Here is a 16,974-nt window from a genome sequence, read left to right on the forward strand (position 1 = left end):
AGCGGGTCATCTACAACAAGGAAGATCGGACTTTGAGACTCTGTGTGTGAAAGCTGATCAATCTGTTAAATTATTATCGGTAATATATAACATGCTAGGTCGGCAGTTTATCAAGCCCACTCATTTATTAGCATGGGAAAAGTATCTCGAGATCACTTACACCACCAAGGATTGGGGAGATATCTTTAAAGGTCTGGGAAAGGGATTAATAGCCTCATCAATTCTGGTCGACGCATCTCAAAAAAGATATAATTGCGATGGAGAAGGTACAGAGAAGGGCTACCAAAATGATAAGGGGAATGGAACAACTCCCCTATGAGGAAAGACTAAAGAGGTTAGGACTTTTCAGCTTGGAGAAGAGACGACTGAGGGGGGATATGATAGAGATGTTTAAAATCATGAGAGGTCTAAAACGGGTAGATGTGAATCGGTTATTTACTCTTTCGGATAGTAGAAAGACTAGGGGGCACTCCATGAAGTTAGCATGGGGCACATTTAAAACTAATCGGAGAAAGTTATTTTTTACTCAACGCACAATTAAACTCTGGAATTTGTTGCCAGAGGATATGGTTAGTGCAGTTAGTATAGCTGTGTTTAAAAAAGGATTGGATAAGTTCTTGGAGAAGAAGTCCATTACCTTCTTTTAAGTTCACTTAGAGAATAGCCACTGCCATTAGCAATGGTAACATGGAATAGACTTAGTTTTTGGGTACTTGCCAGGTTCTTATGGCCTGGATTGGCCACTGTTGGAAACAGGATGCTGGGCTTGATGGACCCTTGGTCTGACCCAGTATGGCATTTTCTTATGTTCTTAATAATTTTAGCGAATTTTCTATCATTGGCATTACTGTCCAATGCGACTTCATAAAATGAACCCATTTCTGCTCAGTGCTGGAAAGGATGTCAATCGGTGGGAAATTATTTTCATATGTGGTGGTCCTGCCCAAACATAAGACAGTTATGGGCAACTATAGACCAATGGGTTGGTCAGATGATACCCGTTGCTACTTCTATACTCCCGCAGCATACTCTACTAGGAGTTCCTCTCATCTCGCCATTGGCCCCTGAAAGTAGGTTGCTCAGCTATATCTTTACGGCCACCAGATTAGTATTAGCGGGGAAATGGAAAACGCCCTTTGCTAGCTGAAGTACAGCATAAACTAGGGGACATATATTTACTCGCAGAGATTACAGCTCATAAGCGGAAATCCATAGTGAAATTTCACAGTATCTGGAAGGCTTATTGTCTCTGGAAGGATCAGAATAATAAGTCTGGAGCAGGTTTTTCTTCTTAATCGTAGCTCCATAGAAACCCTACCTACTTTATATATCTTACAGTCTGTGACGAATACCCCTTTTGAGAGTCTATAAAGCAGGGGATAGGGAGGGGGGAGGGGGAGGAGGGTGTTCAATTCATTCCATATAAAATCCAAGACAAGATTTGGAAAGTGATAGACTGGGTTTTATTGTTTATTGCTTATGGTTTCATGGTGTTAAAGCATCCTAGAGAGATACATGACTTTGTTCACATTTCTTGTTGATACCATTGGATCCATGCTGTGATTCATCACTTATTATGTTATGTCTTTAATAAAACAGTTAATAAAAAAAATCCCAATATTATTGAATCCCATTGAATATTACTAGATCTCAATGTTATTGAATCCCAACAAGGCACTTGTTTCACCAAGCGGCTTTTTCAGGGGAAATTTAAATCGCTGAATTTGACTGTTGAATTGACGGTCAACTTGTGGTCCATTTTCACCTTCCCTTCAGCTTGAGATATGTCTATCTATCTATACCTCAAGCTGATGGGAAGGTGAAAATGGACCACAAGTTGACAGTTGGATCCAGATTACCAGTCACTAGACCCTATGCTCTGACTTGGATTTCCTTCAAGCTAAAGAACTGGAATGTAGCCCTGCTACCAGAGGAGGAGAAGCCATCCCAGGAAGAAGAGGAACTCATTAAGCCCAAAGCTGCAAGCTCAATAACTACTTCACTTAGGAAGCTAAGGATAGGTTACTGACTTCTGAGGGGCAGAAAGGCATTTGTCTACACACCAGATATGTTATGTTGGGAAGTGTGCTGTCTGCCTCCAAGATCTTAAGCCATATAGAGAGATTGCTGAGTCATCAAGCTTTCTGAATACTTTTTATTTGCTCATTAATGTTGGCACAAATGATAGTTAGGTACCACAGACAGGCTGATGCTATACCATGAGCTCAGGCTAGCACACTAGTTAACCTGCAGTTAGATGTGTGTTTTGGATGCACGTCCATAAAATCTTATGCAATAAGTGGATCAGCGTGTAATAATAGCACTCATCTCACACACATTCATTTTGATGAGGCTATTACCCATTTATATAAAAAATAAATGTGTGCCCAACGGGCACATTTGTACTCTCAAAAATTTAACATGTGCCCCAGAGCAGGCATTAAGCCTTGAGGAGCCCTTAAAGTTAACAGTAAAACAGAAAATACTGCTTTTCTGTAGTTCCTCTGACTTAATATTGTGGCGATATTAAGTCAGAGGAATCGAAAACAGGAGTAAGATAAAAATTTTAAAAGTCTTGCTGGCTGTGCACAGGATATGCTATAGCGGTTCTCAATTAACGAGCATCCATTTTCCTAATCTGTGGCTGTGCACAGATTAGGAAAATTGACACTTGTAAAATTGAGCGTCTGTTTTACTAACCCGTGCACAGCCACATCTCCTGGGCACCCGATGCCGAGGAGGTTTTAGGGACGCACAGTTTCCCCTAGCACCTACTTCATCACGTGCCCGGGAGACGTGGATGGGCACGAGTTAGGAAAGCAAGAGCTCAATTAGGAGCTCCTGTTTTTCATGCACCAATATTGCATCAGCCTGAGAGTGTATCAAAAATGACTTCCTGGCTCTGGGAGAGAGGATGAAGCATATAGGTACCCAGGTGGTATTCTACTTAGTCTTCCCAGTCAAAGATAAAGTCCCTAGCTGGGAAGCTCGCATTGTGGAGTTGACGAATGGCTGCATAGATGGTGTTGATGAGGGCATTTCAGCTTCCTAATGCACAGGATGAGAATTCAGAGACTGCTGAGCAGAGGGGAGGGGGGGGTGTCTACCTATTGAAGAAGCTGTGCCATGTCTTCCAAAACAGATTGGCAGACTTACTGAGGAGGGCTTTAAATTTTTACAATCTGGGTTATGTGGACAAAGCTCAAAAATAAGTAAAAGTAATCAGATAAGTAAATCATTAAATGCTTTTAGAGAAATGAAAACAGGGCAACATCTGAAATGCTCTGTACATGAACGACAGAACATAAGAATTGTCATGATGGATCAAACCAAGGTCCATTGAGTCCAGCATCCTGTCTCCAACAGTGGCTAATCCAGGTCGCAAGTACCTTGCAGATCCCATAACTTAGATCTGAGTCCTGTTAACTTGCTCCCAAGGGGGCTAATGTAATAAGTAGCACTAATAATAGTGCAGGTTTTTACTCCTGTTTTAGCGCTCATTTTTCTGGTGTAAGTTAATTCTGGTATGTAATGAGTTTTAACCCCTAAAACATGCGTGCTAAAGCAGGAGTAAAAACCAGTGCTAAGATTAGCTCAAGTGCATGCAAATCCCACGTAAAAGAAGGTATTAGCTATTCCTCAGCAGTGCAGGGAGGTGTGTTAAAGGGAAGACAGTTTAAAGCACATTTTCTTGAAGCTGGAAATTTATCTCCTGGGTCAGAGCAGGAATAAAACTTAAATCACTTTCTGGTTAGCATATTATACTATTGCTGTACCCAGTGTGGTAGTGTCTAGCTGCTTCTATCATACTGGGCACAGCAATAGAATAACTTTGGTCAACAGAAATGTTTCGGCCACCCCAGAACCAGCAGTTTAATTTCTGGTGTCCCTAGTGGGGGCATCTACAGTTGAAAAATACACTAGCACTGTATGTCCAACTTTCATACTGTAGATGTTTACCTGATTTCACTTTATCAATTTGGGGTATTGTGTGTAGATTGAAGAGGGAAAAAAATGCATATTAAACATTTTAGAATAAGGTTGTAATGTAACAAAATGTGGAAAAAGTGAAAGGGTCTGAATACTTTCTGAATGTTTAGAGAAGGAGAAGAGGCATCAAAGATGACCCCAGCTTATGGACTGATGGAACTGCAGGTTGAGAATGCTGTCAACAGAAAGTCTTGTGTTTATAGTTAAGGATTCTGATTGTAAGAGTTTATGAAATGCAAATTTAGGGGATTATTTTTTATGTATTTAGGGTTTTTGTGGGGTACCAAAAATAGGTGTTGGTGTTTCATAGTGCAAATTAAAATCTTTGGTGCATTTTTAGGTTCGATACAATTTAATAAGGCATCAGTTGTACACATGTGTTGAACTGTGTGTGTGACTAAGGGGAGGGTGGTGGGGTATGTGTATGTGGCTGAAAGGGAGTGAAAGTAAGGGGGGTGGATGGCAAGGTGGCTGTGTGGCTGGAAGATGTGTGCAGCTTCAGGGCTGGAGGGAGGGGCAATGCATGGCTGAAAAGGGTGACAGGGTGTATATGTGTGTGTGGCTGAAGGGGATAGTAGGCTGTGTGTGAGTGTGTGTATGGATGGATGATATGTATATAGCATGTGGCTATGGGAGTGTATGTATTCTCCCTCTACACCCTGCTTGTACTTCTGATGCTCCTCTTTCAATCAGCAGTGTTTGGGCTCCCTGCCAGCCCACCACTCCAGTGTTTCTCATCTTGGGCCCATTGCTCCCATATTCCTCCTCTTCGGCTGGCAGGGCTTGGGAACCCTGCTGACCCACTGATCTTAATGTTCCTCTGTATGAGGCCTGGGCTCCTCTGCCTACTCTGATGATGATCCGCTGCTGGTTACAGCTGGTTGATGTAATCGGAGCATCATAAGAGAGGCGTATTTTCGAATATTTTTCTCTACCAAGGGTGTTTTTTTTTGGAATATTTTGGGTTTAACACAAATCCAGAAGCCCTAGTTATAATTCAGAATACATTGGTACCATTTCTTTCTTTGTGGCGCCACTCTAGCTGAGTATAACAGTAGAAGAGGACTGGAAGGCTCATCTGCATATTGTTTCCAGCATCCTCTGGGAGAGGACTCCAGAGGTCACAGCGAGCGATCCAGGCCTCGAACTCCACAGCCCCTAAAGGCGTGTGAATCTCAAACCTCTTAATCCAGTGGTAGCATTAAGAGAAGATCATCTTGCTGGTGGCTGAAGAGGATTGGAAAGTATAGCTTTGGGAAATCTTAAGGACTTTAAAAAAGTTTGGAGAGAGGTGAAATAGTGGGGTATATTCTTTAGAGTTATTTTGTGTCTGAGATAATAAGCAAGCCAGAGGGAGTTAATTCTAGTGTCTGTCTTTCCCTCCTACCCACCCCTAGCTCATCCTTTGATTTATAGGCAAGAGATGCTTTCTCATTAAAAATTATTCAGGCTCTTATCTAAATCATACTATTGCACCAGTCCTTATTGAGAGTTTAATCATCCCCTTGTAGGTTACTACCAGATCAATTAGTGAATACACTTATAAATTTAAAGGACTCTAATTGTACACATTCCAACTCCCATAACAATCTAAACTTACCTTGGAACTCAACAAAATTAAGATGAAGGAAGTAGTCCAGCAGCAAGACAGTCTTTTGCATCGAGTGTCAGATGTATGATTTTTTTTTTTACCTGCCGGTGTGAGTTGGTATGTGTGTACCTGGGGTAAAGAGCTCCTGGCTCTCAGAGAACGAGTCCTATCTCTGGAGGCTAGAGTGGCAGATGTGGAGGAGCTGAGGCAGACAGAGAGGTACATTGATGAGACCTTCAGGGATATAGTAGCCAAGTCCCAAATCCAGTTTGGCAGCCCTGATGCTGCTTTGGATCAGAAAGGTCTCCTGATTGGAGAGCATCACCTGGTATAGCAGAAAGGGATCCTGTAGCAAGGCCCTGCTCTCCAGGAGATGTATTGTCCCTTTGCACCAAGGACAAGTCTCCCAGGGCTACTGCCCAGGAGGGAAGGGTTAGGTTGGCCATTATAGTTGGTGATTCAATTATTAGAAATATATATATCTGTGTGGATGTGAGGACCACATGGTAACTTGCCAGCCTGGTGCAAAGATGGTGGGTCTCAAGCATCGCCTAGATAGGATTTTAAAAAGTGCTGGGGATGAGCTGGCTGTCATGGTACATGTGGATACAAACAACATAGAAAAATGTGGGAGGGAGGTTCTGGAAGCCAAAGTTAGGATTTTAGGTAGCAAGCTGAAATCCAGAACCTCCAGGGTTCATTCTCTGAAATGCTTCCTGTTTCACTTGCAAAGCTCCTGAGTCTCAATGCATGAATGAGATGATGGTGCAGGGAAGAGGATTCAGTTTTGTAAGGAACTGGCCAACCTTTTGGGGAAGGGGGAGACTTTTCCAGAAGGATGGGCTCCACCTTAACCAGAGTGGAACCAGGTTGCTGGCACTTTTAAAAAGGAGATAGAACAGCTTTTAAACTAGAACAAGGGGGAAAGCTGACAGTCATTCAGCAGTGCATGGTTCTGAGGAAGGTATCTTCGAAGGATACTAATGAAATAGGAGAATTAGGGCATCCCAAAAGAGAGGTTTCAATAAAAGCAAAAGAAGTCCATGTGCCTATAAGTAAAGAATCACCTGAGCTAAAGGATTCCAAATTATCCCTAACAACTGAAAAGCAGGTTGTTTAATACAACCCCCCCACACACACACACACTTTGAAATGTCTGTATGCCAGAAGTCGAAGAAGTAAGATCGGAGAGTTAGTGTATAGCAGTGAAAGATGAGATAGACATAACTGGTATCTCGGAGACCTCGTGGAAGGAAGATAACCAATTGGACAGTGCTATATCAAGGTACAGAGTATATTGCAATGATAGGGAGGATCAGCTTGGTGGGGGTGTGGCACTTTGTCTGGGAAGCCATAGAGTCCAACAGGATAAAGATCATACAAGAGACTAAATGCACAGTAGAATCTATATGAGTAGAAATACCATGTGTGTTGGCTAAGAGTATAGTGATAGGAGTGTACTGTGGTCCACCTGGCCAAAATGATGAGATGAACAATGAAATGCTAAGAGATGTCAGGGAAGCTAATTTGGCAGTATAGAAATGGGAGATTTCAATTACCCCGAATGGATTTTGAAAGTAGATAAAGGTTTTTATTCATTTATGAGGCAACTCCACTGATTCAAATCCCAAGCACTGCTTAACGGCGTCCCCCGACACGGTCCCGTGTTTCGCCTAGGGCTGCATCGGGAGGGTAACGCCAACTGGGTTTCTCAATAGAAAGGCTAAAACAAATTAAACAAAACGTCAGGATGCTATATAGGACTTACGCCGAGTAAAAATACAAACAATGATCATTCACAATAACTCTTACCTGACAGCTTACCTGACAGCTTACCTGACAATCACAGATAGCCTTTTTAGACATTACAGTCTTAGTTCACAATGCCCAATTTCTGACCACTATCCATCGTAAAGACACAGACAGAAACACACTTTTGGAGTTTCACAGCTGTCATCCTAGCCCCTTAAGAAGTAACATCCCCACGGGTCAATTTTTCAGACTTCGTAGGTTATGTTCCACCCGTGAAGAGTTTCTCCTTCAGGCAGAAATCATGTCAGCGCGGTTTCTGACCCGTGGATATCCTAAGCGGGTAGTCAGGCGAGCCATGAAACGGGCCTTATTTACTAACCGTGATTTGCTGTTTCTCCCACATTCTAGCTCTGATACCCCAGTTACAAACTGTATTTTGCCATTCTCTACACTTAGTCGTCAAGTCACAATCATGATCCGCAAACACTGGCGTGCACTTTCCATGCAGTTGGCATTCCCTGGCCCCCTACGGTTCACGTACCGGCGGGGAAAAAATTTACGCGACAAACTTGTTCATGCAGACTTAGTGCAGCAACGGTATCCACCCACCATATTCGGACACCACCCCTGTGGTCATTGTACAGTCTGTTCATACACACAATCTACCACTTCATTCATTCATCCAACATCTCATAGAGTTTTTCCACTTCGCTCCTATTCTGACTGCACCACCTCAGGAGTCATCTACATGATCATTTGTCCGTGCCCTCTAATATACGTAGGCAAAACCACGAGAATGGTTAAAACACGCATCATAGAGCATTGCTCTAACATCCGGCACGCAAGAGAGAACGAACCCTTGGTAGAACATTGGGTAAACAAATCTCATAACCTCGCCGACCTCAAGTTCAGTGTCATTGAAGTGTTCCCACGTCCTGCTCGAGGGGGGTGTTATGCAGAACAGTTAGGACGCATTGAACAGCGGTGGATATTTACCCTAGATTCAGTAACCCCCAAGGGACTCAATCGGGAGATAGAATGGTTTCTGTTTACATAAGATCTCTCACAGTCAGTACTGGTCACATACTATGCTGCTAGGGCACCTCACAGGAACGGGAACCAATGAACGGGGATAATTTTCCCACGTCATTGGTTCACCTGTGATTTTGGCGCCACTGCTATTCTTCAAATATCTGACAGCGTCTAGGGTTAGTGCGCTCCCTGTCAGAATTCAGAAAACCAAGCTGTCAGGTAAGAGTTATTGTGAATGATCATTGTTTGTATTTTTACTCGGCGTAAGTCCTATATAGCATCCTGACGTTTTGTTTAATTTGTTTTAGCCTTTCTATTGAGAAACCCAGTTGGCGTTACCCTCCCGATGCAGCCCTAGGCGAAACACGGGACCGTGTCGGGGGACGCCGTTAAGCAGTGCTTGGGATTTGAATCAGTGGAGTTGCCTCATAAATGAATAAAAACCTTTATCTACTTTCAAAATCCATTCGGAGTCTTTTGTCAGGATTGACCCTCCTCCTGCACTTTTTGTTTGATGTGAGATTATTTCAAAGTGCAGTCTGCTCTGATATACTTTTGGTTCTGGACTACCTAGATTTCAATTACCCCAATATTGACTGGGTAAATGTAACAGGACATGCTAGAGACGTAAAGTTCCTGGATGGCATAAACAACTGCTTCATGGAGCAATGGGATCAGGAACTGACGAGAGGGGGCTATTTTAGATCTAATTTTTAGTGTAACACAGGATTTGGTGAGAATTAACTGTGGTGGGGCACTTGGCAATAGTGATCATAACATGATCAAATTTGAACTGACGACTGGCAGGGGGACATATTTAAATCTAAAGCTATAATACTAAATTTTCAAAAGGGTAACTTTGATAAAATGAGGAAAATAGAAAAAAACTGAAAGGTGCAGCTGCAAAGGATAAAAGTGTACAGCAGCCGTGGACATTGTTTAAAAATACCCTCTTAGAATTGCAGTCCAGATGGATTCCATGCATTAACAAAGGTGGAAGCAAGGCCAAACAGTTACCGGCATGGTTAAAAGGTGAGGTGAAAGACTATTTTAGCCAAAAAAAAAAAAATCTTTAAAATATTGGAAGAAAGATCCATCTGAAGAAAACAGAAAAATGCATAAGCATTGTCAAGTTAAGTGTAAAGCATTGATAAGACAGGGTAAAAGAGAATTTGAAAAGAAGTTTGCCATAGAGGCAAAAACTCATAATAAAACCTTTTAAAAATATATCCAAAGAAGGAAACCAGCAAGGGAGTTGGTTGGATCGTTAGATAACAGAGGGATTAAAGGGGCTCTTAGGGAAGATGAGGCCATTGCTGAAAGACTAAATTAATTCTTTGCCTCTGTGTTTACTAAGGAGCATGTTGGGGAGATTCCGGTTCTGGAGATTGGTTTTCAAGGGTGATGAGTCAGATGAAATGAACCAAATCAGGTGAACCTGTAAGATGTAGTAGTAGGCCAGATTGAAAAACTAAAGAGTAGCAAATCACCTAGATGGATGGTATACAACCCAGGGTTCTGAAGGAATCAAAAATTAAATTTCAGGTCTGTTAAATTTTTGTTACCTATCATTAAAGTCATAAATTGTACCTGAAAACTAGAGGATGGCCTATGTAACTCCAATATTTAAAAAGGGCTCCAGGTGTGATCCAGGAAACTATAGACGGTGAGCCTGACTTCAGTACCAGAAAAAATAGTGGAAACTATTTTAAAGATCAAAATCTCATTGCATATAGAAAGACATAATTTAATGGAACACTGTTGGCATGGATTTACTCAAGGGAAGCCTTACCTAACAAATCTTCATTTTTTGAAGGGTTTAATAAATATGTGGATAAAGGTAAACTGGTAGATGTAGTGTATTTGGATTTTCAGATGGCGTTTGACAAAGTCCCTCATGAGAGACTTCTAAGAAAACTAAAAAGTCATGGGATAGGCGATGTCCTTTTGTGGATTTCAAACTGGTTAAAAGACAGGAAACAGAGAGTAGGATTAAATGGTCAATTTTTTCAATGGAAAAAGTTAAAACAGTGGAGTGCCTTAAGGGTCTGTTTTTGGACCGGTGCTTTTAATATATTTATAAATGATCTGGAAAGGGATACGACGAGTGAGATAACCAAATTTGCAGATGATACAAAATTATTCAGAGTAAACATGTGGATTGTGATAAATTGCAGGACCATATTGCGAGACTAGAAGAATGGGTATCCAAATAGCAAATGAAATTTAATGTGTGCAAGCTGATGTGAATTGGGAAAAAGAACCCATACTGTAGTTACACGATATTAGGTCCCATATTAGGAGCTACCAACCAGGAAAAAGATCTCGGCATCATAGTGGATAATACATTGAAATTGCCAGCTCAGTGTGCTGCGACAGCCAAAAAAACAAACAAAATGTTAGGAATTATTAGGAAGGGAATGGTGAATAAAACAGAAAATGTCATAATGCCTCTGTATCACTCCATGGTGAGACCACACCTTGAGTTATATACAATTCTGGTTGCACTGGAGAAGGTATAGAGAAGGGTAACCAAAATGATAAAGGGATAGAACAGCTCCTCTATGAGGAACAGCTAAAGAGATTAGGGCTATTCAGCTTGGAGAAGAGACGGCTGAGGAGGGATATGATAGAGGTCTTTAAAATCATGAGAGGTCTAGAACAGGTAAATGTGAATCAGTTATTTACTCTTTTGGATAATAGAGGACTAGAGGGCACTTCATGAAGTTAAAGGACCCAAAAAACAAAGTGGAAGCCGATCCAGTTGGCTGTGTAACAGTGACGACAATAGGAATCGGATGATAAAAACAAGCCCTTTATTAAAAATGCCCGACTCTGGCCGAGTTTCACTCTCTTACATGGAGCTGCCTCAAGGGCAACTGAAAATAGATATATATAAGCATTAGAAATAAATCCAATTAAATGATTAAAAAATAAAAAACAAATTACATATACAGGTGTACAAACTCAAAACATACTATAAAACAAAACATATATGTATGTCAGATATCAAGATAGTGATGCCTCAGGCAATTTAAATTGGCTATATGAACATTAGAAGTAAAAACAATTAAATAATTAATTAAAAAATTAAAACAAATTACATATATAGATGTACAAACTCATAACATACAATAAAACAAAACATATATGTATGTCAAACATCAAAATGGTGAAGAGAATAGAAACAGAGTGAACAAAATTCCAAAGTTCAGTAAGTCAATAAAATAAGTGCTGGAGAGGCTAACTTTGTGTTACTTAACTAAAAACAGGGAGTCAATGATTATGGTGGACAAACCAACCAAAAAAGATTTTTTGTAAATGACATTGAACATGATCCTTACTTGATTGTAACAGGACTTAGGAATGTCACTGCGATATCACCTTAATCATTGACTCCCTGTTTTTAGTACTGACCAATGATTAAATATAAGGCGGAGTGTGAAAGTGAAACTATGCTATACAATGAAGCCTAGTATGCATATTCACTTTAAAGGTTCTTGGTGAAGGAAATATTAATTTGGACACTTTTGGCATTCTTTGCGACTGTGGGTGAATATTTACCATTGGTTCTATTCAGAATTATCATCAATTTAAGGTCTGTGGTTTTAGTATTGTTTACAAATACCATAGAAGAGAGTATAGCACTATAAAGGTTCATGGATCCAAGTTTTAAAGGATTCAATAAATCAAGCTTGAGAGATTGATGAAAACAACATATCCTTCATTTATTAAATAATTTTCTTGCGGAGAAATCTTTAGGTCCCCCGACACGGACTGTGTTTCGCCACAAGGGACCTGCGGAGCTGCCATACTTTTTCGTTGCATCGACTAAAAATTGTATGTTCCTTCGGAAACCCTCCCTTAAGGAGACGCTGCTGTTAATATTTGCAAGTTGTTTCAAATTCCCTCCATAGGGCTCTACACTTTCATTACTCTTGACGTTCAACATATTCAAGACACACATTTCACCATTTACCATTGGGCTTTGTCCCTTCCGAACTAGAAAGCCTGTGAAGGTATCAGTTGGACTGTTAAATAATCAAGAGGTTAAAGAGACACTTAGGGAAGATAAGGACATCACGCAAAGACTAAGGAGTTGATTTTCAAACCTGTGTGCGGGCGTGCATGTGCGCACGCTACCCGACGCGCACACATGTACGCCCGATTTTATAACATGCATGAGCAGGCGCGTGCATGTTATAAAATCAGGAGTCAGCAAACGCAAGGGGATGCACAATTGTGCACCTTGCGCGCGCCGAGCCATACTACCTTCCCCCGTGCCCTCCCAGGCCGCTCTGAAATCGGAGCGGCCTCGGAGGGAACTTCCTTACCCCCCCACCCCATCTTCCCTTCCCCTACCTCCCCCGCTCTTTCCCCCCTACCTTTTTCTTCATTTTTCTTTTAAAAACTTACTTCAGCCCTGGGGCTGAAGTAAGTTGCATGCGCCAGCCAACTGCCGGCGCACGATCCCCTGCACAGCGGCAAATGGCCGCTGTGCCGGGAGCCTCTGACACCACCCTACCCCCCAGACCGCCCCGCCCCCTCCCCTTTTTGCAAGCCCCGGGACTTACATGCGCCACGCGGCTTTATGCACATCACCGGGCCTTTTGAAAATAGACCTGGCGCACGCAACCTTTTGAAAATCTGCCCCTAAATTAATTCTTTGCTTTGGTGTTTACTAATGAGGTTGTTGAGAAGATATCCATTCTAGAAACAGTTTTCAAGGTGATGATTCAGATGAACCGACCCAAATCTCAGTGAACCTGGAAGATGTAGTAGGGCAAACCAACAAAGTGAAGAGTACCAAATCCTATGGATAGGCTGGTATATACCCCAGAGTTCTGAAAGAACTAAGAAATGAAACTTCCAATTTATTACTAGTAAGGTATAACTTATCATTAAAATCGTCCATTGTTCCTGAAGACCGGAGAGTGGCCAATGTAACCCTGATATTTAAAAAGGGCTCCAGGAGTGATCCAGGAAACTATACCGGTGAGCCCGTCTTCAGTGCCGAGAAAAATCGTGGAAACTATTCTAACGAACAAAATCACAGAATACGTAGATAGACATGGTTTAATGAGACACAGCCAGCATGGATTTACTCAAGGGAAGTCTTGCCTTACAAGTCTGCTACATTTTTTAAAGGGTTAATAAACATGTGGATGAAGGTGAGCCAGTAGATTTAGTGTATTTGGATTTTCAGAAGGCATTTGACAAAGTCCCATATGAGAGACTTCTAAGAAAATTAAGTCATGGGATAGGAGGTAATGACTTTTTGTGTACTGCAAACTGGTTAAATGACAGGAAAGAGTAGGATTAAATGGTCAACTTTCTCAGTGGAGAAAGGTAAAAAGTGGAGTGCATCAGACCAGTACTATATTTATAAATGAACTAGAAAGGAGAACAAGTGAAGCGATCAAATTTGCAGATGACACAAAATTATTCAGAGTTGTTAAATCACAGCAGATTGTGATAAATTTCAGGAAGTCTTGCAAAACTGGAAGACTGGGCATTCAAATGGCAAATGAAATTTAATGTGGACAAGTGCAAAATGATGCACAGAGGGAAAAATAACCCTTTCTGTAGTAACACGATGTTAGGTTTCATAATAGGCATTACTACCCAGGAAAAAGATCTAGGCATTATAATGGATAATACATTGAAATCATCGGCTCAGTGTGCTGCAACAGTGAGATAAGCAAACAGAAGGTTAGGGATTATTAGGAAAGGAATGGTGAAAATAATGGAGAATGTCATAATATCTCTGTACTGCTCCATGGCGAGACCACATCTTGAGTACTATGTGCAATTCTGGTTGCTGCATCTCAAAAAAATATGGCTGCATTTGAAAAGGTACAGAAAAGGACAACCAAAATGAAAAAGGAAAAGTTATGAGGAAAGGCTAAAGAGATTAGGGCTATTCAGCTTGGAGGGCTGAGGGGGGATATGATAGAGGTCTATAAAATCATGAGACGACTACAACAGGTAAATGTGAATTGGTTATTTACTCTTTCAGATAACAGAAGGCCAAGGGCATCATAATGAAGTTAGCAATTAGCACATTTAAAACAAATTGTAGAAAACTTCTCCTCACTCAGTGTACAGTTAAGCTCTAGAATTCATTGCCAGAGGATGTGGTTAAGCAGTCAGTAAAACTGGGTTTAAAAAAAGGTTTGGACAAGTTCTTGGAGAAGAAGTCCATAAACTGCTATTAATCAAGTTGTCTTAGGGAATAGCCACTACTTATTACCTGGATTAGTAGCATGGGATTTATTTATTGCTTGTGATCTATTGTTTGGGTACTTGCCAGGTACTTGTGACTTGGATTGGCTACTGTTGGAAACAGGATGCTGGGTTTGATGGACCCTCGGTCTGACCCAGTATGGCATTTCTTATGTTACGTCAGACCGAGGGTCCATCAAGCCCAGCATCCTGTTTCCAATAGTAGCCAATCCAAGACATAAGTACCCAAACATTAGACAGATCACAAGCTACTGTTGCTTATTAATTACCGTAATAGCAGTTTATGGATTTAACCTCTAGGAACTTATCCAAACCTTTTTTAAGCCCAGTATCAGTAACTGCTGAAACCCTGTACGGCTGCTCTCCTGTGATTGAGGCCGCAACCAATACAATTATCTCAGTAAGCAGGTACTCCTGCCCTACAAGCATTGATCATATATCGTACATTTATACTCCCTATGAAGTCCGAAACCCAGTTGGCGCTCACTGAAAAACGCCTCACGCGCGGCATGAGCTGGGGACAGGGGGTGATAAAGCAGCTAGTGCGAGAGTTCCAGCGGCCAAAACTCACTGCCTAGCAACCGGGGCGGGAGGAGACGCATAAATAGAGCAGCCCGGGCCTAGCTAAGAACGTCTGCTCCGTCCCTGATTTCTTTACGCCCAGCGGCTCACTCATTTATGAAACCCGGCGACTGTTACTTCTGAGCGCCAAAGGGTCCGGATATTCTCTTCCCTGCGGTGGCTCTGCTCTATGATCCCTTCTCCCCAGCGACTCTCTCTCTCACCTCAGAGATGATATCGTGCAGATAGCGGAAGGGCGGCTTCCCCAATAACTTGTCGGTAAGCGGGGGCTTCCGTAGCACCTTGCCCAGAGATTCCTGGGTGCGACGTACCACCGAGCTGTCCATACCAGCTCCCCAAATCCTCTCCCACGAGACTTTATCCCTCCCCCCTGACCCAGTGTGCACGACTCGAGCACCCACAATGCAACAACTGCAGCAAGGAGGATGCGCATATTCGTCACTGCTATCCTAGCAACGAAGACAACACGGAAGCCGACACCACGCCCAGCATCAGAATCCCCGCCCACTCGTGCCTTGGCCGCTAAGCGGTAAATACGATTCCCTTTAAGATCCATTATAACCACACCTCCGCCCACGCTCCAGCCTATCCGCCGCAGAAGTACGGCCCCTGCCTTCGTTAGCGCCGCCACGCTTAACCACGCCTTCATGTTATCCCTATCCCGACTTTATAAACATGCCCCCCCCCCCCCCCCCACCTCAGCTGATAACAAAATAGCGAGTTTTCCTTAAGAAACATTTAAAAGTTGATTTTTGTCTCCTTAGTTACCCTTGTTTGTGATTCGGTTTGGTTAAAGCTAACTTTTAGGGGCAGGAGCAGGACCAGCCCTAGGCTAACTGGCGCCCTATGCGAAAACTGAAATTGGTGCCCTCCTCTCTCCCAAATAAAGCCACAAGTAGTATTTAAATACTTACAAGCGGTTAAGCCTGTCAAAACGGGCTACATTAAAAAAATGTTTTCGGTTCCTTTTCGGACACGGCACTCTTCTACGCTTCTCCCTCACTCCCCCTTCCCCTCACTCATTCGCCTCTGTCACTCATCCTCCTCCCCATCGGTCACGCACCCCTCTCCTTCTTCCACTCAAACTCCCTTCCCTTCCCTCCCCTGCCCTCACTCAAACTCCCTTCCCTCAAGCTTTCTCACCCTCTTTCTCCCACTGTCTACCTCCCCTCTCATTGAAACCCCCTTCCCTCCTCAGTCATTGCTATGTGACTGGAGAATGTCACTCTTCTACACTTCTCCCTCACTCCCCCTTCTCCTCACTCATTCACATCGGCCACTCATCATCCCCTTCCTGCACTCCCCAGTTTTTCCTGCAAGCCTGTTCAAACGGAGGAGATTCTGTCAGTCAGAGCCTCTCTCTTCTCTTCTCCACCACTTCTTACCCTTCCCCCTTACTCATATTCTCTTCCCTTTGCCTTCTCTATCCCCTCTCATCTTCCCTTTCCTTCCCCTCTCACCTCATCCACAACCCCTTCCCCTCTCCCTCAGCCCTCCTCCACTCCCTCTTTTTCTCTTCTCCATAACATCTTACCCTTCCCACTTACTCAACTCATATCCTCCGTCCCCTCTCACCTCATCCACAACCCCTTCCCTCTCCCTCAGCTCTCCTCCACTCCCTCTTTTTCTCTTCTCCACTACTTCTTACCCTTCCCACTTACTCACTCGTATCCTCTTCCGTTTGCCTTCCATCCCCTCTCATCTTCCCTGTCCTTCCCCTCTCATCTCATGCACGACCCCTTCCCTGTCCCTCAGCCCTCCTCCACTCCCTGGTGTTCCTG

General features: G+C 42.6%; 1 protein-coding gene across 3 annotated transcripts in view; it reads right to left on the reverse strand.

Annotated features, from left to right (window-relative positions):
* The window catches only part of TRAF3IP1 (TRAF3 interacting protein 1), a 364,461-nt gene extending 348,844 nt beyond the window's left edge, over nt 1-15,617 (reverse strand). For 2 of the 3 annotated variants that reach the window (XM_029606494.1, XM_029606493.1), the window contains exon 1: nt 15,397-15,617. In XM_029606494.1, the coding sequence (XP_029462354.1) occupies nt 15,397-15,519 (123 nt within the window). In that variant the 5' untranslated portion in view covers nt 15,520-15,617. The remainder of the gene's footprint in view (nt 1-15,396) is intronic. The other variant, XM_029606495.1, reaches the window with a different exon arrangement.
* Nucleotides 15,618-16,974: the final 1,357 nt, after the last annotated feature.

Source organism: Rhinatrema bivittatum, chromosome 6 (genome assembly GCF_901001135.1).
Source record: "Rhinatrema bivittatum chromosome 6, aRhiBiv1.1, whole genome shotgun sequence".
NCBI lineage: Eukaryota > Metazoa > Chordata > Amphibia > Gymnophiona > Rhinatrematidae > Rhinatrema > Rhinatrema bivittatum.